The following is a 24702-nucleotide window of genomic DNA, read 5'->3' as shown; positions in this document are numbered from 1 at the left end:
TGCTTTAAAAAATGGTTTAAAAAAAACAACGTGTCACGAGTCTTGATTATGATTGGACAAAACCCCGTCTTGGCTGTCAGCTTCTGAATCCTCATTGGACCAAATCATACCTTCGCTGTCAGAATCTGAATTGTCATTGGTCCGAACTTTTCATTCACTATCAGACTCTGCATTGTGATTGGTCCGGCCACGCCTCAATTGTCACGTGCCTCAAACGTGCTGAGGTGTGACCAATCAGAGCGTTCACTTTTAGCGGCAGTGGGCGTGGTCGTAACACGAGGGAAAACAACACGGGAAGGTTTGACAGTGTCAGCAGTGCGGCTAACAGCTAGCTTCACTGTCCGACTAATGTAGAGAAGCGGTCAACTCGGCTAAGCTGTCAAAATCCGCACAAGGTAAAGTAGCGATGTTTTAAAGGAAGTATATTTAAGCCACGTCTGATGTAGCCATGTTAACATTTAGCGTTAATGTCTCTCTATCAGGCTTTTGATAGCCCGCTCTGCGTTAGCCGCTTAGCTTCGTAGCTAAGCTATAGCTAGTTAGCCATTCGTTCTGTTTTGGTTAGTTGGAGTTAAGTCAGTAATGTGGGACTTGTTGCATAATTTATGATCAGTATGGAATGAAAACAGTTGTATCTTACTGATATTTGATATTTGGGCAATCACGGATGTTTATTTTTTTCAATGCGAAGAATTGAGCTTGTTGAGGGAGATGGAAATGGCACAACATCGTTCATCAGCAAGCTAAGCCAGATTTAACTGCATGTTTTGATGGAAGATGATATCACTTAACCCAAGCGATCACTGTTCAGTATTGTGAATAATTTAACCGGTCTTCATACTGTGGTTTTCAGATAGCTGAAGTAAGCGCTCCATCCCCTCACCCGTCTCATCCATCCTATTTCCATAAATATGTCACATCCCAACAGACTGATTCAAACTTTCTGATTCATTAATCTCACAGGTTTGCTAATGACTTGTTTTTTTTTTCAAGATAAGCATGCTTCTCTCAAACTGGGCACTGTCTGTGGTCACTGAGCTCAGCAGCTGTCAGAATTAGGGGTGGACAGCTGTGACAAGCCTAACATAGCTGAGAGTTGCATTTTTCTGGCATAGGACATATTAACAGTGAGGGCAAGCGTTGTATTGACCTTGTTTATTATATTTATATGCAATAAATAACGTGATAAAATACATAGCTACATACGTTTTAAATCCCGTTAGTCTTTATTGTAAATAAACCAAACGCCTGGTGCGTTTTTAGGGCTTAGCAGGCACGAGAGGCACACCCTAATTGGCACCATATATACACACCAACTTGCTAGCTAATGCTCTTATGAAAACTATTTAAAACCGGGAGGATCAGGACAGAACTGGGGATTGCCCTCGTCCCAGTATTAATTGACAGCAGGTTAATAAAGTGTCCTGTGTGAGGTGTCTTTTGGGGGGTGTGTAAAGTGACCCACAACACCCACTCTGCTGAATTAAGCCTAGCTCAACATCCTATAGGCTTCGGCTAAACTCTTTTGGGGATTGTGGTCTCAACTAAAGGCTGTTACCGTCCTTCCACGCCGTGCCTTGCTGTGTTGTCAGCTTTGATGAGTAAATGTGAATTTGCAAAAACAAAAACACCATCATTCAAGTTATGATGACGTAGTTCCAGCAAAGTCCAGCTCTGGGAGCGAGCGAGCGAGGGAGGACTGCGCGTTGGCTCACAACGCAGACCAAGTTGGAAATCGGACGATCTGTGAAGCTCCGCGATGGCTCGTACGCTTTTTAACCGTAAACGTATTTACCGTGGATGCTGAAAACGCCGTTCGTGAGCGAGTTGGACTTGCTGCTGTTTTCCCCCGAAGAGTCGAGCTAACAGTCGAGCTGCGGCGCTCAGTCAGTTCGAGCAGCAGCGAGGAGGAGAAGGAGAAGGACGAGCCTGAGCCGACTCTCATTCTCGGGCTTTGAATATGTTTAAATCGGCCGAGTGCTGGTCTCCAACACTTTCGGACTCATGGTGAAGAGAAAGAAGATCTCGTCCGCTGCCGAGGAGCTGGAAAACGGGTAACGATCGCTGCAGAAACGAGCACTTTCCCCCACAGATAGGCGTTAGAGGTCGAATGCGCGAGGAGCTCTTCTTCTTCGTCGTCGTCGTCTGTCGTTTGTGCGGGGCGCTGAAGTGCGGGGAGCTCTTCTCCTTCCACGTCGGATTAAACAAAGCAAAAACTCCCAACTCGAGTTCAGCCGAGGCTGGGCGAGAGTGGGAAGTGAATTAGGTCGAAATCCTGTAGTTTGGGTCGGAGTCGCGGGGCTGAAAAGGGCTATTTTGTCGACGCGGTTTTGTCGGGACGTTGTGAGGGGATTTGAAACAAACAGCGGCGGCCATGTTGAGTTGGAGTCAACGAACGTCGCCTTTCTAAGTTGCTCGCGTTTTGTTTTTGTGCTTTCTGGACGAGAAGCCTCGTCAAATGTGATTTGTTTGTGTGTTGACAGCATGACAGTGGGCCATGGGGCTGCATCGGGAGCCGACGGAGCGAGCAAAGCGAGCCGAAAGCTCGAGGGCGGCGAGGATGAGGAGAGCGCCGCCGAGCAGCCGAGCACAAAGAGGGACGGAGAGGAGGAAACGCTCCTGCCGTCCGCCGCCGCCGCCGTCCGACCCGGTTCGGCTCCCGCTGTTTCTTCCTCGTCCTCGCCGCCGAACCCAGTCCTCGGTTCGCCCCCGCACGGCCAGGACCAGCACCATTTTCTCCGCTCCAGCGTGCGACCTCCGAGCAAGCGGATACGGAAAGAGCTCGCTGCCCCGGCCGTGAACGGGCACAGCGGCGCGAGAGCGAAAGGTGAGTCGCTGATCCTCTCTGGAGCTCGAAAACTTGGGCTCGGCTCGGCTCGGCTCGGCTCGGCTCCGCAGGTTCGCACTTTCACCTCAGCAGCTGCGAGAAAAAAAGTAAAGTCACGTTAGTTGCATTTGGCCTGAAGTTGTTTTTAAAAATGGAGGATTTTAAGATTAGGAAGGGAGAAGGATGCTCCTGCGTCCTGTGTCACATTTCTGAGCACTGATGAGTAGCTACTGATAAGCTGGAGGAGGCAGGTTGTTTGACAGCTGACATCTGAGGTACTTTCGACCCATGCTGGAGCAGTAAAGCTCCTGCACCAGTGCACGTTAACTGGAAACGGTTGGAGCTGGTTAAGCAGTGTTTTGGCTCTGTGTGTGTGTGTGTGTGTGTGTGTGTGTGTGTGTGTGTTTACATGTGGCATTACAGGGATGCTGAGATGCATTTCTCAGCCCGGACTGTGATGATGATTTGTCTGTGAGTACGCATGTGCTACTACTGGTGGTCTTTTCAGGTGTCTGTCTTTATTTGTTTGTTAGATGGTTGTACAGTCAGGCATGAACCTGTGGTGTGTGTGGCTGACCGAAAGAGACTGAGCTGGGAGGGAAGGGGAGGGGGGCAATGTGTTGTTGGCTGCTTTTTCTCCCCACGTGTTGTTTTTGGACCAGTGTATTGAGCAGCAGGTCTGGAACACCTCTAAATGAGTGCACACACACTTCTTGACGCGTGTGTATGCACACACTGCCAACATGCACTGAAATTCATACAGCATGTTAAGAAATGGTGAATTAATCATAAGGTGCCGTTTCCTTATTCATTCTGCGATCGTGCCTGTTTTCCTAAAATAGTATGCGGTGTGTTAACGTATATTTGGGGAGTCTTTAGGGAATGTTGTTTGTTTTCTGGAGAAGAGCGTTAAAATAATGGAAGTGTTTTGTTGTAGGTTAATAAGAGCTTACGAATGTGCTTCACTGTTCGTCCGATCTGTCGTGTAAACACCTAGTTTTTCCCATTCGTAGTTTTCCCGCTCGCTCTTCTGAATAATCAGAAAGGCATGTTTATTCTTAGAGCTTGTGGTTTCTCTCTCTCTCCTTATCCTCCTTTTTCTTAGGTAGAATACACATGTTCTACATCTGTATTAGGTGGAAATGCTCCATTATTTCTACTCAGTTAATCCACTAGGGTCCAGATGTTTTGAGAGCCAGCAGTGTTGTTCTTTCTGAGACGTGAAAGTGTGAAAACATGCTTGACAGTGTTGTCAAGTTTTGGTCTTGCAGAGCATTATCTCTCCTACTCCTACTTGTCTTACTCTCCATTGTCTGTCTCTCTCTCATCATCATCATCATCATCTCTGCTTCTTATCTCTCCTTTGCCCCAGGGGGCGATACGGTCCCCACTGTATCTACAACAAGCCATGCAGGCACTGGTGGAGGCGGCTCTGGGACTGGAGGGACCTCTCGGTCGACTCCTAGGAACCAGGGACCAGTGGAGAAAGATGAAGGGGGCAACCAGAAGCGTGCACGGAGACAGTGGGAGTCCTGGAGCGCCGAGGACAAGAACAGTTTCTTTGAAGGACTGTACGAGGTAATCTTTGTCCTGCATCTTGTATTTTTGTTTTAATCCTCAGTGTTTGTTTATGGTTTGCATCAGATTGCACAATAGAACAAGAGTGTCTTATAAAAAGTAATGGTATTTCCTTGCATCATGCTTTTGGTGAAACTTTTTTAAATAAATTGAAGAATTGAATAACCTTTTCAAATCATAGGCAGGTCTTGTGGGGTCTTGCCGGTATGCAGTGGTCAGTACCTACCAAATGTTCTCCAAGAAAGGTCAACCAGTGAATAGGCGACAGGGTCATGGGCACCTAAGGCTCACTGATGTGATCAATGGAGGCTCCATCTTCCGAATTACAGGACGTAAAGGATCTGCCACTAATATATTAGTGCTAGATAGAACAGGGCGCGTTCAGAGGTCCTGTGGAGTCTATGCCTCCGATGGTCAGATCTGTTGTGGTGGCACAAGGGGTACCTGCTCATTATCAGGCAGGTGGTGTTAATGTTATGGCTGATTGGTGTATTTGTTGTACTTTAGAGAAGCAGAATGTTTATGCAACACTTCATTAAATGCGCTTTTTATTTAAGGTAGATGCAGTGCAGTCGGCCCAGGTTCCCATGTCAGCACATCCCTAGCTTTGTCCACAGACCATCTGTACAACACACAATCTAAAGAATTTAAATGAAGTTATTGCATTTTCTTTTCTCCGTCTCTCTGGATATTTCAGCATGGGAAGGACTTTGAGGCCATCCAGAATAACATTGCTCTGAAGTATAAGAAGAAAGGCAAGCCGGCCAGTATAGTGAAGAACAAGGAGCAGGTTCGCCACTTCTATTACAGGACCTGGCACAAGATCTCCAAACACATCGATTTCAATAACGGTGAGGCATATACACGTCTCATCTTACTGTGGCTTTAATGGGCTGTAGTTGGATAGTTTTTAATTTGATATGAGGAGTTTAACATTACTTGTGGACAGTAAATTTTTTTTTAATATATTTATTTAATATTATATTATATTTATTTAAATTATATATTTATTATAAATTTTATATATATAAAATTTATATATATATATATATATATACATATATATATATATATATATATATAAATTTTATATATATATAAAATTTATATATATATATATATATATATATATATATATATACATATATACATACACACACATATATATATATATATATATATATATATATATATATATATATATATATATATATATATATATACATATACACACACACACACGCACACACAGGATGTGTATGGTCAGTATGATTGAATTTTGTAGTGTAATCATGACCGCTTTGTTTACCATAATGCATCCTGGAGAATATTTTAACGGTCATGGCATTTTCTCCATTTCCGTTTTACTCAGCGTATTCTCGTGTGCTGAAGAAGTCTTCCCAGGAGCTTTATGGCCTCATATGCTATGCTGAGCTCAGGAAGAAGGTTGGAGGCTGTGAGTAGCAGTTACATTTTACATACTTTTTTTGTGGTAATGTTTGCATCAAGAAGGGATATGCTCAATAGTTCTCCCTCTCTCCCTCTCTCCCCTTCTGTCTGTGTTTTGTTTTTCTCAGTGATGGATGACAAGAATGTTGCCAAACTGAATGAACTAATACAGCAGGGGTAAGTGCATGTTCTTGTGTATGAGAGAGATTGACTCTGTTTTCAAGACATTTAGTAACATGTAGTATTATAGTGTAGTGGTGTTGCAGCTGGATGTACCTGTATTTTTGTGGTTTCAGGGCCACCACGGTTCGCTCTAAAGGCAGGAACCTGAGGATCAAAGCCCCCATGTGCCGTGCACTAAAGAAACTCTGCGACCCAGATGGTGTGTCTGTGTGTTTGTGTACTTTTGTGTAGCCACAGGTTTTTTTTTATTTTGCAATAGGACTACACACATTCTGTGTGCAACAGTTTCTTTGGGGGTGGGCATACATCCAGAATGCCTTAACCCTAAAGATATTGTTTGCGTCTCAGCAAACGGACAAACGGTAACATTGGGTTTGCAACGGTTAGTTGCTTGAGGATCAGTTTAAGCTGCTTCCCTCTATAAAAGTACTGGTTGCTGGGAGTTCATGTCACCTGCGAAAGGACAGCACAGGGTGAATAAAATAATGATGTGTTTTTGCCAGCTAAAAAGTAATGGTTGGTATGAAAGATGTCATCATACGAATAAATGTTGGATGATGAAAGTAATTCACACTCCTTTGTGGAAAGGCCTTATGTTGGAGCCTTTTGGGAGGCAGTTCTAGAATGGAGGTGTAGCGAAATGGAAAGTGGGTTTAGTACTGGATAGGGACATAGTGGATGTCTGTAGAGGCTGTGGCACCCCTCCAGTGTGTAGGTAGGGTGAATACTGTGTTTCTATGGTTACAGGCTGTGTGGCTGATTGGAAAGTGGGAGGAGATGCAGATTGAGGCCACAGACAAAATGGAGGAACAGCGAGTTTAATAGTCTCCCCCTCGCTCTCTTTCTCTTTTCTTTGCCTCTCTCTCTTTCCTGTTGTTTTCCTCCTCTCCTTCTCTATTCCCTGTCTCAGGAGTGAGTGATGAGGAGGACCAGAAGCCAGTTCGGTTGCCGCTGAAGGTTGCCGTGGAGCTGCAGCCGCGTAGTAACCGCTCTTGGACTCGAGTTCAGAGTCTGGCCCATAATCCTCGTCTCAGGTCAGTCTTGCATCTGCATTATAAGCTTCATACTGCCATCCTGAAATGTCTGACTGTTAATTTAATTGCATGCATTTTTACATTCCAACTGTGTGTTTGTGTAAATGATGTGTTGCATTGTCTCCTGCACAGTTAATTGATGTCTGTTGTGTTTTTTTTAGGATGGTAGTCGAGTTGCATAGGAAGGTGTCCAGTCTCATTGAGTTCCTGAAACAGAAATGGGCCATTCAAGACCAGCGAATTGTATCCTTTCTATACACGTCTGTTCTCATTATTCTGTGTTTCTGAACATCAGTAAGTTCAGTAAGTGCTTGTCTTGTCGTGTTTTGAGTGCATATCCATTGTTCCCTATTTGCAAATTTATTGTACTCTTTGCAGTGTACTGCGCTAATGCTTATGGTTTTTACACTTAACCTTAATGTGTGTAGCTTAAGAGCCTGGCAGAACGGGAGGCGCTAGAGGGTATAACCCCACCTGGTGAGTCTGAGGATTTACTCCTGTATCCAGCAGAGAACAGCACCCTCATCGCATTGCCAGGCATTGCTCGTGTTGTCCACTCCAAGGCCTCCTGCACAGTGCACTGGCAAGAGAGCGGACGTGGCCGCCCAGGTGTGAGAGACCTGCCCGCTGCCCACATCCTGGGCATACAGCCTGTCCGAGGTACAGGGAAACCAGGCAAGGGTGGCTCGGGGGCCGGAGACTTAAAAAGAGTTGATGGACAAGCTCCTGAGGGTTCAGATAGCATCTCAGCACCTGGAGCAGAGAGCAGTACAAACCCCCCTCAAAACACTAATGCTCCCACTTCTATCACTCTGTCAGCAACTTCATCGCCTTGCCCAGGACAGGAGGGCAGTGGAGCAGTGACTGTTGATTCAATAACAGGGACAGCTCAGACCCAAATATGCTCTAGTGAGAGGGCTAAAGAGACAGTCAGTCAAGGAGATTCCGTCCTGACAGACCACAGCAAAGAGGAATCTGCACTGGTAGGTGGAGCCACAACAGATGGAGCCCCACCTCCTCCAGAGCCCACAGGGCGTGTTGAGGAGGTAGCTGGGAATGGACGCTCCACACAGCAAGTTCGCGAGGAGGGCTGGAGCTCCCAGAGCTCTGAGAATGTAACGCTGGCCGAACTCTACCTCATGCTGGGCAAGCCAGGGAAACTACAGCTGGAATATGAGTGGCAGCCTAAGCCCCGCCCTGTAGTCCTGCCCACCACTCATCGTGTCCTGCACTGTCTTCTCAGACTGGTGTCATCAGAGGTCAATCCCAAGCCGGTGAGTGAGACATGGCATGATGCTTTTTACTACTTAAATTTAAAGCAGCGTAAGGTGAGAATTGGTATTTCTTGCTCCTGGAATTTAGACTTTAATCCACTACTAAAGGACATTCTTTACACATGCTTTTCTGGACAAGCAATACAGCAAACATGTGGGCTGTCGTGGTACAGTAATATTACTGGATTGTGCACCAATATGATTAGGGTAACATGGGATACAAGTAAACATTGTCCTGCCTACTTTAAAAGTTAAATGGTGCCTTTAGCAACATGCAGAGCCCGAAGTAACAGCAATATAGACGATTTTCTCTTGTTTACAAGTCAGTGTACCATAAAAAAATCATTTTGAAGCCGTTATTTTAAGGCAAAAAAATCTACATTGTGTTTCTTTAAAATGACCACTTTTTAATTAAAAGTAAATTATATGTTCTAAATAATTAATTAATAATAATTTGCATCACATGACCAAGAGGGATCACAGTCAAAAATATGGAAACACTTTTATATTTGTGTCACTTAAAATGGTTTTGCTTTAAGATGTGCAAACCTGAGTGTCCGTGGACTGTCCATAAGATTAGTTTTTGTTAATCCATGCCCTGGCTAAGCGTCTTTCTTTGTTTGTTAGATCTGATTTAGAAGATTGTGGGGGTTTTGTGATTCTCTTTTTTAATTAATTAATTAATTAATTACATTTTAAATAATAAAATTTTACAATAAATTAACTATTATTTGCAATAATATTTAGTGGACAGACTAACCATATAAATGATTATAGAAAGGGTTGCCCTAGATCAGATTAATTCCTTTTTACACCTTCACTATCTAATCCAGCATTTTTTCTACTGACCTGATACCTACAACAACTATGCCTAATGATATAAGCACAAGTCTAAGTATTATGAGCTGCTTTTTATTTTCTCGTCTACAACCTGTTCTCTCAGGCCCCAGATGTCTGTTCGGTTGGGACATCTCCAGTGAAGCCAGGCCAAGAGGAACAGTCTTTGACCCCTCCAGGCAAAACTCTGGCTGGGGGAACTCGCAGCCCCAGCTTCAGCCGACAGCAACACACAGCACGTTCCAAACTCCTGCCTAATGCAGCCAATGCAGGTACGTAACACTGTTGAGGAGAGTTGGATAGCCCGTGCTAGGCTCTAGTCACCTTGCGTGAGATAAATTCAGTGTTTCTCCACAGGTGCACGGAATCTACCGCGCTCTCTGTTGGTCACCGGAGGCGACGGTGATGGGGGCGTGTTCGCCGTTCCGACAACCCTGCCACCCAACAGCTCCCGGCACTTACGGATGTTTTCTCCCAATAAGGAGGCAGAGCTTGCCTTCCGCCAGCAGCTGGATTCAATCAGTGTAAGTGGGGGGCCTAATTTCTAATTTGGGTCGGTGGGAAACTGGTCCAGCACCAGCCTGTTTCAGCTGTAGACGTGAATGCCTCCAAATGCCACATTCAATTTCAGTATAAAATTCTTGGCTGTTGTTTAGGTAAATGGCAAGGTGACAAGATCTTAAACTTGTTACCAGCTCACCATTGAGAGTTTGCAGAACTTGTAGGACTGTGTTTTGTCAGGACTTCAAAACTTCATGATTCCTGGCTTACAATTTCATGCCCTAAAATAACGAGCTATATGGCCATTTTGTTACCCATATCCAGTTATGAAGAGCCTGTTGAGTGTCTTATAAAACCGCATTTCGTGTTTTTGTGGTCATGGATTTCCCTATAACAGAAACCCTGCTGGTTGATCCCAACTTGAAATAAAGCCTTTTGGAACTCATCTTGTATGTTATTTGTATAATACTAAACTTGTCATTATTTTTGGAGTTTTTATTAAATAATAAAATATATTTTAAGATTAGTATGTTTGTCTTTTCAGTCAGATATCTTTCTACCCAAGCAAAGGAAGGTGGGGAGGGGACGTCCATTGAGGAAACCACTTGTTGTACAGGTAAGACGAGCACAAAGTAATGGAGAAAACTTAAAGCCTGAACATGAGATCATAGTCATTTTTGGTTGAAATTCTGTTATAGTAGTGTTTACATTTGAAGAAAATAATCCTCACTCTCAGCCAACAGACATTAAGGATTCTTTTCTTCTGTTTTTGTCCTGCAGAGAACTTTACTGCCTCGAACAACAGGAGACACCTCCCAGCATGTGTGCTCCTTTTCAATTCTGTCCAATTCTTCAGCTACTGGTAAATTCCACACAATGTTAACTGTATGAAGTAGCCTTAATGAATCAAGCAAAAATACAGTTGTATTGTCATTTATCTTTCTGTCTCTTTTAGGCACTGGTTCTTTCCGGCCAATCCAAACTCGGCTCCCATCAGCCCGTCCCCTTCCCCTCAAAGCTGCGTCCACTACAATAAACCCCACTCCTTCCAGTGAACTGTCTAGTAAGATTGCTGTCAATTCCGTTATCCCAGACAAGACCTGTGTGATTTACCCTCTAACTGTGCCTCAGCGGTCTGTGTATTCCCAGTGAAGTGTATATTTCCAGTGAAGAGACATTTTTCTTTTTTGTATTTGTGCTTCAGGTGCAATTGACCTGGCAGCAAAGTCTGCAGGCATTATTCCAGGAAGCCCATGTCGAGAACTAGAGGCCCCTGCACTGGAGTCCAGCATCATGCAGCCTGAGGACACCACACCGCCTGTGGCTGCTGCACCTGAACCTGAGCTGCTTCAGCAAGAGCCAAAGGTGAGGAAGAAAGCCAGAGTGCACAGTTACACTCACATACAGCTGTATTTGGTAATATAGGGTCCTGTACAAATAATCATTCTTGCCAGCATGTGGTGCACAAATGCATGTAGAAGAAAACTGTAATGAGCATTCTGTCTGTCTTGCTCATTTATCAGGGTTCCCTGCAAAACGGTATTTCTCCACCATCGCCAGGGGGTGGTGACTCCCTTTTGGCACCTCCCAGTGTTGCTTCACTATTGGACATTTCTCTACCTGGCCCACCAGATGAATCCCTGCCTCCTGGAGAGCCTCACACTCACATCAGTGACTCCATTATTGAGCTTGCCATCAATTCTGCTCACTATGGTAGGTGTGGGTGAATGTGTTGCAGCTAAGGTGTTCACATCCTGTCCTTAGGATTAGTCCTGGTAGTTTGTAATTACTGGTTAATTGAGTAATTTCAGTGTAAATAGTTGCCCACTTACCAATCACACTTGACACCTAGGTAGGCTGGACAATCCATAATATCCTGGCCTAAGTAGATATCATTTTAATTTCTATGATGTTTATAATTAGTTCTTCATAATTGTTCTTCCTTTCTTCTTTTCAGGTGATGGATCATCTCTTTCTCCTCCAAAGCTCAATGGTAGTGATCGGTCTAAGCTCCTCCCATCACCCAGTGACAGCCCTGCCCATAGCTGGATGCCGTCTCCTACGCATGATCCCCAGTGGTATCCCAGTGACTCCAGCGACTCAACTCTGGGCTGTCTGCTCTGTAAGCACCATGCAAACAGTCTTATAAATTAGATTTCATTTCATTAGATACACATTTAATGAAACCCATTTAACTCAAAAACAAGCTTAATACATTATATGTCCAAATATTTGTGGACCCCTCTTCTAATGAATGCATTCAGCTACTTTAAGTTGCACCCACTGCTGACACAGATGTGCAAATGCACACACCTTCACAGCTTCCCTTTAGAGCAGTATTTTCATTAAAATGCAGATAAACATGAACCTATTGGCACCGTGCCTAATGCCAGGTGTGGACCATTCTCTGGAATGAGGGATAAAAAGGCCCCTAGTACTGAGCTGTGGGACAGTGGAACTGTGTTCTCTGTAATGATGGTGCTCCATCCAATACTTTTGGGATGCGGTAGGGTGGTGATCATCCAACATTCTGACCTTACTAACGTTCTTCCCTGAATGCAATCAACTCCTCACAACAATGCTCAAAATCTAGTAGAAAGCCTTCCCTGGACAGTGGAGACAGTTACTCCAACAAAAACAGGTTAAGCTCACAACAAGCAGGTGTCTCAATAATGTGCATATACTGTATATACAAAAGAGATTGAGGTTGGCTGTATAAAATACATATAAAAATAGCAAAAACATATAAGAATATATATAAGAATGTCTGCAAATAGTGTGCCTATAGGTTTATTTGGGAATTGTTGTCAGGTCCTGGGTATCAGGTGCAATTTAAACAGGCTTTTTGCCTATTTACTGACTTTACAGGAAAATATGCATTGTTACATATATAATAATCATTATCTATCAATCTAACAAGGCCTTTTTTTTAAACTGAAAAGCAGAATCATGCCATGTTGGTATCAAAATATACTGGTTTAGACAGTATCTCTCAGCACAATGGTCATGTGATTGAGGAGGAAGTGCTACAATTATACAGACATGAACTGATCACTCTTCTGCCTGTTTTTCTTTACTGCAGCAAGTCTGGTGTCTCCTGATAAGACTCGTAGGACTGTCCTCCCCCCTGTAGGGCCCTCCAGTGGTACAGCCTTGCTTGGTCCTAGCCTGCTGGACGGCAACTCGCATGATTCTTTTCAGGCCCGTGGCCTGCCTGATGTAGTTGAGGTGAGAGGCTGCTATGGTTGTCATTTAGATTAGAGGCATATTTGTATCGTGATGCAAATGTTAATGGTAAGACACATTGTTGCCATAAATGATTTAAATGGAGAATTGCTAATCTCTCAAAGCTTGCTGCCGCACACATATATCTAGTTAAAGGCAATGCTCGAAGCAGTCCAAATAGACTAATGTCAAGTCAAGTGGGTTTTATTGTCATTTCAACTACATACAGAGTACACAGTGAAACGAAACTACGTTCCTCCAGGACCATGGTGCAACATAGACAGTGCATACAAGACACAAGTGCAACACAAACAAACAAGTGCGGACAGACAACACAACACAGTACAGACCAGAGAATAATAAATAATTGCCGGTAGTGTGCAAATTGTGCAATGTGTAATAAATGGAGTCCAGTGAGGTAGTAAAGTTATTAGTGCAAATGCTTTGTGCAAAAATGCTTCCCCTTTTTATCTGGGGTAAATGGTTGGAGAGAGAGAGAGAGAGAGTGTGCGTGTACCAGATCATATGCCATGTGTGGATCCACATGGCATATGATCAGAAAAAAAATCAAAAATCAATTGTTGGAAGCAGGATTTGTCAGGTATAATAATAAGTACACTTATTGTGAAATGGTTTAATGATTTGATCAGTAGATCCATAATATATTTTATTTGTCACAACACATTACATTTCTCCTGATATTTAACATGCTGATTACACACAGTCCATTAAGACCTCCCTACTCCTTTGAGGCTTTATTTATTTATTTATTTATTTTTTACTTCAGTAAAAAGTAAACTTCGTCCAGAGGAAAATAAAGTAGTGTGAAAATCATCAGACACAGGGTCCATGATTTTGTTACATCGTGTACATGTGGTCCTCTTAGTTTTGCCTTTACACTGCAGTTTAGCGAGCACAGTAAAAAACTTTGCTACGTCCCATCATCACCTACATGAGCTGCATCTCCCTATACTTAAACTTGATTGTGTGTGTCTGACGTCAGTGTGGTGTCAATTTGGCAAGGTGCCGTATTCTGTTTCCCTACCAGAATCCAACTCCCTTCAAGTGCATGTGGATCACACAGCAGAATCAGCATATCAGAACCCTAACCCTCAGATTTTATTTTTTTCCTGTTTATAATTAAAGGTTCATCTACAGCTACAGTAGATACAGGAATTATAAGTGTAATCTGTTGTGCCCATACTACCGCATGACGCGCATGCACCTAAAGGAGGGTCAGATTTCAGCACAACAGCAATATATTTTTTTTCTATATAAGCTTCCTGTAAATGGTATGAGCACTGCCTTTCACACCTGCTGTTTTGGGTTGGACCAAACTGGAAATCTGGAAGTCATTCTTCAGTTGGATCAGAAGGGGATTCAAATGTATTAAATTGTTATTTTAATTTTCATTCAGTTTTGTTTTGTACTATGCATCAAGTATGTATCAAGATGCCTCTCATCACTGTCACACAAAAACCTTGTCTCTCCATTTTTACCGTTCCACGTTTTGAAATAATTTGAATCTGGCAGTTGTTACATTGTGTCAAAGTTTCCTGGTGAAATGACAGACGGAAATGCTCCAAAACAGAATAAAGTATTCTTACATCAACTTCCATTGAAAGTTAAAGGTCTTTTTAATATTTTTAAAATATATTGTATCATTAAAAAAATGAATTAAGACTAGAAGGGTTTTAAACTCAGTAGCGCTAGAGATTTCTGTCTGCAATCAGATTTTAGCTTGTGACTTTGCTTGTTTGTCGGGGTTCCGCCATTTTCGATTGAATAAAAATGAAAGTACAGTTAAAGTAACTTGACTGACCAAGTCAGTCCACCTAGCCTGAACCCCATCGAGCACCATTTTACTGAAAACAGCACCCAAAACGATTAAACATTACATTTAGTTTGATGATGCCTGTGGATGTGGATGATGGGCTTCAAGTAGTCATTGACAGCAGTGGGTTGGAAGCCAACCATTATAACTAAGCCAAAACAACAGAATGGTGTTGGGCTGCACGGTACTCTTATAGACTGTGTACTAACCTGTTTTTTTGATTGTTGGAAGGTGGATACTCAACTTGCCTGCATGATGAGTGAGAGCAGCGTTGACTACATCGCCCGCTTCAACGACCTCGCCCATGAGTTATCCGTCTCTGAGCCGAGCCTGCCTCCTCCAGGGGTCTGAGGTGAAGAGGGTGAGGGGTTCCTGCTTTTTCAGCAGGGTTCCTGCTTTTTCACCCTTCCCACATCTGGGGACATGATGCAGAGCTCCACACCATCAGCTCCAGAAACACAAATGTGTTGGACAGCACTGTTAAAGAATTACTGTGTGTGTGTGTGTGTGTGTGTGTGTGTGTGTGTGTGTGTGTGTGTGTGTGTGAGAAAGAAAGATGGGGAGAGCGAGAGAGAGAGTTTGTTAGAAGTGCAATAAAGACTGCCATGATCCTTGAGCAGTCAGGATCAAATGTAAGCGCGTCCTTTGTTTCGTTGGCTGCCGTCTCGTGAGCCACGCCCCCCGGACACTTTTTAAACAAATTTGTTTACAGAGCAACCTCATGTACAGAAACCGAAGATCTGCCATATCTGAACAAATATCGCCTCCTGTTGATCAGTTTCCTTCCTCTTGCCTGACTCGCTCTGTTGGTCTGTGAGTGAGAGAGCGTGAGAGTTTAGTGAGTGTGTGTGTGTGTGTGCGTGATGCACATGCATGTGCCTGTGTAAAGAGCCAAGGGTGCTTGTCTGTTTTTGTCTCTGTGGTTTTGTTCTTCTATGGAGAATACAGATCTGTCCTTGATTATCTTCCGCAAAATCCTGAAAAAGCCATAAGTGTGTGCATTTATGTATGTGTGTACATACGATACACGTCCTCCATGTACAGTCTGTTGGCTTCATAGTGTAATTGGCTAATCTTGATTATCTGAAGACACTGCGACTGAGACTTTTTTTATTAATTTATTTATGATGATAAATACAAAAACTAATTGGAAGTTTTTCCAACACTAAGAGCAACTAAGCAGAATGCATTCGTGTTGTATTTAGAAAGAAAGTTACTACCCTGTTACTCCTTGTAGTTGTAAAGTAACTGAATGTCATTTGGCTTAATGGTTAGTAGACACAACACTAAGTTGTTATTGTTTGAAGCCAGTAAATGGATTGTTGGATGGTCACCCCCCCCCCCCTAATATTTTGGCCCGTCTGTTTGTCTCTGATGGGATGAATGTGAAATGTTTCTGATGTAAATAGATCATAACAGATTACAGTATTCACTGCGCTTTTTTTATAACATACTGTAAATTATTTGGATTATTTATTAATTTACATGTTGCAACAGTGATTTTTTTTTTAACTTCTAAGGCATTTCCCTTCCTATCTGCTGTTTTAAAGATCCCTGCGTTTGTAAAAAGGGGTTTTACTCCACCATGTAAAAAAATAAGAGTTCCAACAAACCTGAGTCTTGGTGTCCTTTAATGTCTTCCTATTGGCTGTCTTTTCTGTGGCTTCATATTCTATAGGTGTTTATTATTAGTAGTAGTAGTTGTAGTAGTAGGTATGTATTTATTTATTTATTTATTTATACATTTGTTTAACCCTTTAAAACCTAAGCCATTCAAGTCAAGTCAAGTGGGGTTTTTTTATTGTCATTTCAACTACATACAGAGTACAGTTCCTCCAGGACCATGGTGCAACATAGACACTGCATACAGAACACAAGTGCAACACAATACAGACAACACAACACAGTACAATTAAATTATGTATAATTCTATTCTTTACATTTTAGACATAAAAAAACACACTAAAACATATAAAACACAACATAGTGTAACAACTTGTACTCTGAGTTGCCTTTGATATTGGGGTCAAATAATCTCAAATTCTTTTTTTTTTTGTTTTTGTGGTGCATGCAGTGCACAGATAATCCACCAGGGAGCAGAACAGGTATTTGTGTATATATATATATATATATAAATATGTAATTATTTATTATATATTGTTATTTATGTATTATTAGATATTGATAATCACATTGATTTCAGTATCAGAAACTCAACTATGATATACTTACGCTTAAATGGGTTATATTATTATTATTATTATTATTATTATATGGTTTAATAATATTTGTACTTGTATAAATATTATGATTAATAATAATAATAATAATAATAATAAGGGTGTGCATCGGAGTGTTTCCACCCACCGTTCTTCTGATTGGACGACAGGGGCCGTGCGCGCTTGTGTCATTTCCCTGTTTGCACACATGGCTCTTGGCTTCCTGTAAGTAGACGCTTTCAGTGTTTCACAGAATGATCGCAGATAAATGAGCGAGAATAGAAGGAGGAGGGTTGTCATTTACAGAAAGCTCACATATCTGTCCAGAAAAGCTCGTGCTAGCTAGCTAAAGGGTCGTTTAACGTGACAGTGCACAGCTTGCACACTGGTGCCGGCTAGCGGAGGAGCTAACGGAAAAGCCCCCGCGCTGCTCGAGTCCTTGAACGTTGCAGGATCTGTAATGTAGGATAACTGAAGCTGTCCGCGGTTTTTAGCTACTTTTTCCATGTGTGTAAAATCCGCCCACCATGCTGAATCTCCACGCCCTGCAAAGTGGGGAGCAGGTTACTATGGTTACGGCTCAGCGCTCAGCCCATCCGCGGTGGTCCTTAGTTAGCCGTGTAACTGTATGTAGCGTCGTAAAACCATTTCCATTGGTGTGTTGACTAAAATACTCACTGTGTTAAAACTTTAAGACGTTAAAGGGAACTTTAACAGTTGTTAATACTTTTAACTTGGCGCGATGTCTTAAAGTCAGTCTCTTAAGTCAGTCTGTTAAAAATATATTATATTACAGAAATATATTATATGTAGATAATATAATATAATTGTATGGAACTATATATAATTGTATAGAATTGCCTTTTGGGGCAGTTTTTAGCAAAATAAACAAACAAACAAACAAAAAACGCGAAATCTCTGCTCTCGTCGCCCTTGTCGCCCTGATGACGTCATATTGTTGTACTGGATTCATGCCGCGTTCAAGTCGTGTCGAAAGTCCCGTATTGAAAAGATGAGCGCACTTAACCTCCACCTCGGTGTCGTCTTTACAGGTGGGAAACTCGGATTGTACAGTGAGCAGTGGGTAGCTAAGTCTTTTTAATTGTTTACTAAAAACAATAAATAAACAATAAAATGCTTCTTATCACGGCGTACTAAATATGACCTTTGGAGGAGGACTTGAACGCAGCATCAGTCCTGCGGAGATAAGAGCCACAGTGAAGTGCTGTCACACTCGAGCCTGGGAATGCTGAATTTCCTCAAACTATCACACATATCTCTGGATATATTGCCATAGTAAGGCTTTCAGTGTCTTAAGTCAGGGTTGCCTTTTAGTAGCTATATTATTCAGTGGTGGTGGTGGTGGTGGTGGTGGTGGTGGTAGTGGTACTAATACACCTGTATATATCCAAGCGTTTGTAGACACCAGAGTTTCCTCTGAAAGGCAGTGTTTCACCCTTTCTACTGCAACAATAACCTCTGGTCTTCTAGAGGCTGCTTAGACCGTTTCAAAGGGGTGGTCCCAGTTCTGATGAGCATTTAAGAGCCCTATGTTTGGTGCAAGTTGGATCATTAGTTCTGGATCTCCAACACCACTCCAACTAATTCCAGTGGTACTCTATGGTGTAGTTGCACTGCTGCACTGCTGGCCTAATCCTGACAGACAGTTGGCAGTGGGAATGGTGACCATATGCTTAGTGTGGCTGCTCCAGAGCTCCAGAGCTATTCTATGCATTTCTATTGATAGGAAATACTCTTCCCTCCGCGCCTTCCGAAATTATTTCACACCTACGTGATCTACAATTCCACTTAGTATATGCACAGGAAGACTCTTGAAAACATTGGTATCGGCATGGATATCAGAATATAAAGAGGAAGGAGCTCTTTGTTCATATCTGTGCGACACAAGTGTGGTCTCTTTATATCCTGACTGACCGGCTGAGACGACTTAGGGAAAAGTGTACTGTGGAAAAAAGTGCTATTAGATAGTGAAGAGGCCCAGTGAGTTTCTTACTTGGCAACAAATGCGATGAAGCTTCCTTGACATAAATGTTTTAGACAATGCTTCTCTTCCTAAGATGTAATTCACTTAGCAGGATATCTGAGGAAATCAAGCCTGTCCAGTAGGAGCAGAGAGCTGGGAGATCCCTATTGGACAGCGCAAGCTTTTGGCTTAAATTGTCCAGCCTAATTGAGAAATCCTGCTTTGTGAAATTCCACCCGATTGCCCAATGTGTCAGTCTGTGTGTCAGGAGAGGAGGAAGAGTGTAGTAAAAGAAGGTCAGAGTACATTATGTTACTGTCATTGCTGATGTTGCAGGTGTAGATAAAATAGTTGGCTGAGTATTAATGTGTGTGATTTGTATGCGTGTGTGTGTGTGCAGGAAAATGGAGCGTCTAACAGGAGCAGGTGTGGTGCCGCTGGCTGTAGGTGCAGTTGGGCTGCTCATCTTATTGAAGTTGATCCAGAGAGCACGAGGCAGGTGGATCGTGCAGGATAAAGTTGTGGTCATCACTGGAGCCAGTTCCGGCCTGGGGAAAGGTAACGAGCAGATATACCAACGAGATTCCCAACAATTGTCCTGAATTCCTTCCCTGCTAATTTAAGTGATTTTAAGCTCTAATGTATATTTTCAGTATCTTATAGTAATTAAATAATCTATTAGATGTACCATATACGTTTTTCTTTTATATTTAAGAGGCATTATGGAAGAATGGATATTTCTTGCTCCTGGGCTCCCCCTACAGTCAGGAAGTGTAATTCACGCTTTGAGCCTTTACACATGCTGTTCTGGACAAGCTGAGAGATACAGAACCATCACAGAAAGTGAAAGAAGCATGCGCACTGAGGATTTTACAGAAATATGACTCGGGTTCTCTTAAGCATTATCCTGCATACTTCACCAAAGGTCTCTAAGGTTACATAGTTCAGTAGCAGCATTTTGCGTGTGCATGCTATATGGATGGATTCAAAAGTGTGAGACCACATTAAAAATCTAAGATTGTTTAACTTCTAAGATCTTCTAGGTCGAGGATTCTGTAACCTGTGAGTCTAGAAACCGAAAGGTTTTAAATATGAAAGATTCTGAACCAATTCTAGGCAAATATTCAAATGCAGGTCAATTTGGGGCAAAGTTCAGAAGGTCAGATGTGTCTGATCTCTTTTACTGAAACTCGAGTTTACATGACTCTTAGGTGTTTATCAGAGGCCTTAGCACAAATGTGTGCATGTCACTAAATCAAAAAAGGGGACATAACCAACAAACTTCTTTAATTCCTATGAAAATGTGAAAAATTATATTTTTCACTCAAGAAAAGTCAGTGAATTGTTATGCTGATAATATTATTTGTTCTGGTGGCATGTTAGTGTGTGTGTGTTGTGCTGTTACGAGTAGATTAGACACAGCAGTGCTGCTGGAGTGTTTAAACACTGTGTCCACTCGCTGTCCACTCTATTAGACACCCCTACCGAGTTGGTCCACCTTGTAGATGTAAAGTCAGAGGCAAAAGCTCTCTGATCTGTTGCTGCACAGTTTGTGTTGGTCATCCTCTAGCCCTTCAGGCAAAACACAGGAATGTGCTAGGCAGGTGGTCCTCCAGGACCAGGGTTGGGAACCTCAGCTCTTCATCAGTCAACATTTAAGATGAACATTCAACAAGTGCCTCTGGGAGGAGCTCTATTACTAGTACAGTAATAAGTACAGCTTTTCAGCTGTTCTCCACATTTGTGGTCATGTGTTGTTTGTGTTTCCCCAGAATGTGCACGGGTGTTCCATGCTGCAGGGGCGAGGCTTATTCTGTGTGGACGAGACCAGAAGAGATTGCAGGAGGTTGTTCAGGAGTTAAGGACTGTGACAGATGGCCAGAGAAAGGTACACACGGACACTGACCCCAGCCCTTTTCTTTTTTACTTTATTAGAATTTTCTTATAATGTAAAAAGCATACTAATCTACATTATATATGTTTTATAATTGTCTGATATTAATTAAGTAATTCATGCACATTTAACTGAATTGCTCTCAACTGAGTGGATCTCTGTGCTCCTGGTCAGACTTATACTCCTTGCACAGTCACCTTTGACCTCTCTGACACGGACACAGTTGCCCGGGCGGCAGTGGAGATTCTGAAGTGCCATGGTCATGTGGATGTCCTTCTTAACAACGCAGGCATTAGTTACCGTGGCAATATCCTGGACACTCATGTCTCTGTGCAGAGGGATGTCATGGAGACCAACTATTTTGGCCCAGTTGCCCTCACTCAAGGTAACAGTTTTAATGCAGATGAATATCTGGAACATCGTTCTACTGTGCTGGTTTCATTTGTACACTATATGGACAAAAATATTGGGACACCTGCTCATTCATTGTATCTTCCAAAATGAAGGGTGTTTAAAAAAGTGTTTATCTTGCTTTTTTTTTGGAGTAACTGTCTTGACGGTCCAAGGAAGACGTTCTGCTAGATTTTGAAGTATAGCTGGGAGAATTAGATTGCTTTTAGCGGCATAAAGCCTTCAGGAGTCAGCATTATGAAAGATAAGCACCCCTTCCAATCCCCAACTCATCCCAAAAGTGTTCGATAGAGCACCATCGTTCCAGAAAACACAGTTCCACTGCTCCACAGCTCAGTGCTCTTGCCCATGCCTGGCATTGGGCATGGTGCCAGTAGCTTCATATTTATATTTATTATTTTTGCTCCAAAGAGCCCTATTCTATTGGCAGTACATCTCTACAGGCACTAGACAAGCTGTGTGTGTACATTTGCACATCTGTGTCAGCAATGGCTGCAACTTAAAGTAGCAGAATGCGTTCATTACAAAGGGGTGTCCACAAACATTTGGACATATAGTGTGTATATAGTAAATTAAAGGTCTACTTGTTAATTATTCCTGACTGCTTTCTTCTGTTTCTAGCCATTCTTCCCTCCATGGTGGAAAGAGGCAGTGGACACATAGTGGCAATCAGCAGTGTGCAGGGAAAGATTGCCATCCCTTACAGATCTGCTTGTGAGTATATCCAGACACACACTAATTGAGTCAGCCATCTGATTAGGATGCGTAGCTTCCTTGAGAAACTACAAAATCTAAAATGACAATTTCTAGGTGTCTTAAAGGGTCCCTAGGGTGGTGTTTCTTATCGGTTTAGTTATGAGAATAATGAGAGTTTGGTACATGGATGTGACGCACCTTGAACCTTAAACACTGTTGTTGTGTCCTCATTTAAAAGCAAAACCTATGAGGAAACAGACTGTAAACTGGCTGTAAAACAGACCAATTCCAAAACCCCAAAAACTGTTACATAACAGCTGTTCTCATAATGTTTATGCCCCCCAAATTAACATTCATCCAGCCTTCTAGCGAAAGCCTTTCAAGGCCAAGTGTTGCAGCAACTTTGGGAGAATATGGAAGCAATGATAAAAGGCTAAAAGCTAACACTAGCCTAACAGGTAAGGCACAGCTTAAAGGTGAGTTGCAGGGAAGCCGATGAAGTTAACCAGGTGCTAGGCTAAAACCTAGCTCTATCAGACCTTACTACAATCTTTTCAGCTAGCTAACCATACGCCGTGCCAACACTGTGTCGAGCCAAAGAGGACAGCAACACTATGACTAAGCCCTGGTATAGTCCTAATGGCTTTGCTAGGTTAGGCTAGACTAGGCTATGCCAGGCCATGCTGCTGTGGGCTGTTGCTTTGACATAAACTAGCCAGTAAAAGCAGAGCTTACTTTAAAATAAAAAGCAGCTCTAGTGAGTATTAATGTTTTATCGTGAAAGTGATCATGTTAAGCTAGGTAGAAATAAAAAGTTACTGAAATAGATATGAAACATAACTCCTAAAACAAAATGCATGTAATAAATCGGAAGGCTTATTTCACCCTGTGGCTGCCACTCTGTGCCACCCTTGTAGCCGTACCCCTCGAAAGGACGACTCATAGTGAGGCATGTAGTGGTCACTTAAAGATTGTAAATAATGCATCCATGGAAATTTGTGATGTGTTCAGATGCTGCATCCAAGCATGCAACACAGGCCTATTTCGACTGCCTTCGAGCAGAGGTGGAGCGGTTCGGCTTACAGGTGTCAGTCATCAGCCCCGGATACATAAGAACCAACCTGTCACTCAACGCTGTTACTGGAGACGGATCCAAATATGCAGGTGAGAGAACATTCATCTGTTCTGAGAGATCTGTGTATTTGGTATCAGTAAAAGTGCATTACAGGCCAAAAGTACAGATGCAAGGTATAATTTTTCTGAAATACGTTACAAGAAGCCAATATACTATATGGACAAAAGTATTGGGATACCTGCTCATTCATTGTTTCTTCCAAAATCAAGGGTATTGAAAAGAGTTCCATTGTTCCATTCTATTGGCAATACATCTCTACAGGCACTAGATAAGCTGTGTGTTTACATTTGCACACCTGTGTCAGCAATGGGTGCACCTTGAAGTAGCCGAATGCATTCATTACAAAGGGGTGTCCACAAACATTTGGACATACAGTGTATTTTTGCATTGTGACAACTCCCTCCTCCCTTCACATAGAGATCTGAGGAAGAAATAGACCCCTCTAGTGGCTGGAGTGTGTACTGTGGATGTGTGGAAGTGTCCCGCTGAATGCACTCAACCACTTCCCAACAGTATTATATAGGCAGTGCCTTCATACCCTTTGTTGATGAGTTTGTCCCACTTAATATTAAGTGACTTTAATAACTGTGTTGTTTCACATTTCTTACTACGGGTAATATATATGCACAGGCATCTTATTACACATGTATAACTACATACGTCACAACGTTTACAGCTATTAAGATACACTGCTACATAATTACATGAGTTGAAACACAGGCATTTACAAAAGCCATACCACTATAGTCCATTTGTAACAGTGAATAAACAAATCACCAGTAGTTTTTTTTTGTGTTTTTGCAATAACACATTTATTACAGACTTAACAGGAATTTAAAGTTTTAAATTATGTACAAACAAGGTGGATCTGTTTAGAGTTTGGTTTGGTGGTCCTGTGGGGTCCTGAGCATTGAAGAACAGGGTGAAAGGAGGCTAACAGTACACAGAGAAACAGATGGACTACAGTCTGGAGTTATAGAACTACAAAGTTCTGTTGTAGTGAGTGTAGAAAGGTGGTATTAATGTCATGACTGGTCTGTGTATATCGCTTTGTAACACATGCTTTATTGTTCCCTTTTGCTCTTTCTCAGTAATGGACAAGACCACGGCGGCTGGATGGGATCCAGCAGAGGTGGCTCGTGCTGTTCTAAAAGCTGTTCATTACAGACAGAAAGACATACTTTTGGCTGGACCTCTGCCCACTCTTGCTGTCTACCTCCGCACTCTGTGGCCTGCCGCCTTCTTCAGAGTGATGGCCTCTCGGGCCAAGAAAGAACAAAGGCTAAAGGAACAGTAAAACATAGCCATAGGTATTTAAGGCAGGCAGAGAGAGAGAGACAGACAGATTCCTTCAGTGGAATGCAATAAATGAAGTTTGGTATATTTTTACTGTGTGATGTTCTCATGTGTTCCAAAAATCTTACAGAAGCCGCAGAATTTGCATTTCTGAGATGTTAGAAAGCGATGAAAGTCTGGTAGTGAAGGTTGTCAATGTAACAAAGCTGTGGAACGAGGAATAAAACTGAACAGTATTGAAGGTAAGATGTCATTCTTCTTCTTTACCTCCTGCCATGACGTCCTCATTGGCAAATTTGTGGCCTAATCCCTATTCAATTTTTGA

The 24702-nt window shown here is 42.4% G+C and overlaps 2 protein-coding genes across 5 annotated transcripts; both read left to right on the top strand.

Annotated features, from left to right (window-relative positions):
* Positions 1-297: 297 nt before the first annotated feature.
* On the top strand, positions 298-16354 carry cramp1 (cramped chromatin regulator homolog 1). 2 transcript variants are annotated; one of them, XM_072693516.1, is made up of 20 exons: positions 298-395; positions 2484-2827; positions 4200-4405; positions 5103-5256; positions 5778-5861; positions 5983-6031; positions 6151-6236; positions 6948-7071; positions 7233-7314; positions 7500-8345; positions 9289-9454; positions 9540-9706; positions 10228-10299; positions 10464-10545; positions 10639-10746; positions 10888-11048; positions 11207-11396; positions 11641-11805; positions 12766-12911; positions 14974-16354. In XM_072693516.1, exons 2-20 carry the CDS (start codon positions 2485-2487, stop codon positions 15091-15093), a joined length of 3351 nt encoding a protein of 1116 aa, XP_072549617.1. In that variant the 5' UTR covers positions 298-395; position 2484; the 3' UTR covers positions 15094-16354. The 2 variants fall into 2 exon arrangements, with proteins under 2 accessions (XP_072549617.1, XP_072549616.1); XM_072693515.1 differs by lacking the exon at positions 298-395 and adding an exon at positions 1661-2054.
* A 781-nt stretch (positions 16355-17135) lies between these two features.
* dhrs7b (dehydrogenase/reductase (SDR family) member 7B) lies at positions 17136-24618 on the top strand. 3 transcript variants are annotated; one of them, XM_072693820.1, is made up of 7 exons: positions 17136-17186; positions 19346-19503; positions 20718-20833; positions 21014-21224; positions 21872-21964; positions 22958-23110; positions 24173-24618. In XM_072693820.1, exons 1-7 carry the CDS (start codon positions 17170-17172, stop codon positions 24376-24378), a joined length of 954 nt encoding a protein of 317 aa, XP_072549921.1. In that variant the 5' UTR covers positions 17136-17169; the 3' UTR covers positions 24379-24618. The 3 variants fall into 3 exon arrangements, with proteins under 3 accessions (XP_072549921.1, XP_072549922.1, XP_072549923.1); XM_072693821.1 differs by lacking the exon at positions 17136-17186 and adding an exon at positions 17926-18013; XM_072693822.1 differs by lacking the exon at positions 17136-17186 and adding an exon at positions 18185-18257.
* The last annotated feature ends 84 nt before the right edge of the window (positions 24619-24702 follow it).

Source organism: Salminus brasiliensis, chromosome 12, assembly GCF_030463535.1.
Source record: "Salminus brasiliensis chromosome 12, fSalBra1.hap2, whole genome shotgun sequence".
Lineage (NCBI taxonomy): Eukaryota > Metazoa > Chordata > Actinopteri > Characiformes > Bryconidae > Salminus > Salminus brasiliensis.
The sequence above is the reverse complement of the archived record's forward strand: the minus strand, read 5'-3'. Positions and strand labels throughout refer to the sequence as shown.

Excerpts from the sequence above, each read along its gene's own strand:
- cramp1 (XM_072693515.1), top strand. The coding sequence starts at position 2,005 with ATGGTGAAGAGAAAGAAGATCTCGTCCGCTGCCGAGGAGCTGGAAAAC. Across the intron at positions 5,862-5,982 it reads CAGGAAGAAGGTTGGAGGCT|TGATGGATGACAAGAATGTT; the intron begins GTGAGTAGCAGT and ends TGTTTTTCTCAG. Across the intron at positions 12,912-14,973 it reads GCCTGCCTGATGTAGTTGAG|GTGGATACTCAACTTGCCTG; the intron begins GTGAGAGGCTGC and ends GATTGTTGGAAG.
- dhrs7b (XM_072693820.1), top strand. Across the intron at positions 21,225-21,871 it reads CCCAGTTGCCCTCACTCAAG|CCATTCTTCCCTCCATGGTG; the intron begins GTAACAGTTTTA and ends TTCTGTTTCTAG. Across the intron at positions 23,111-24,172 it reads AGACGGATCCAAATATGCAG|TAATGGACAAGACCACGGCG; the intron begins GTGAGAGAACAT and ends GCTCTTTCTCAG.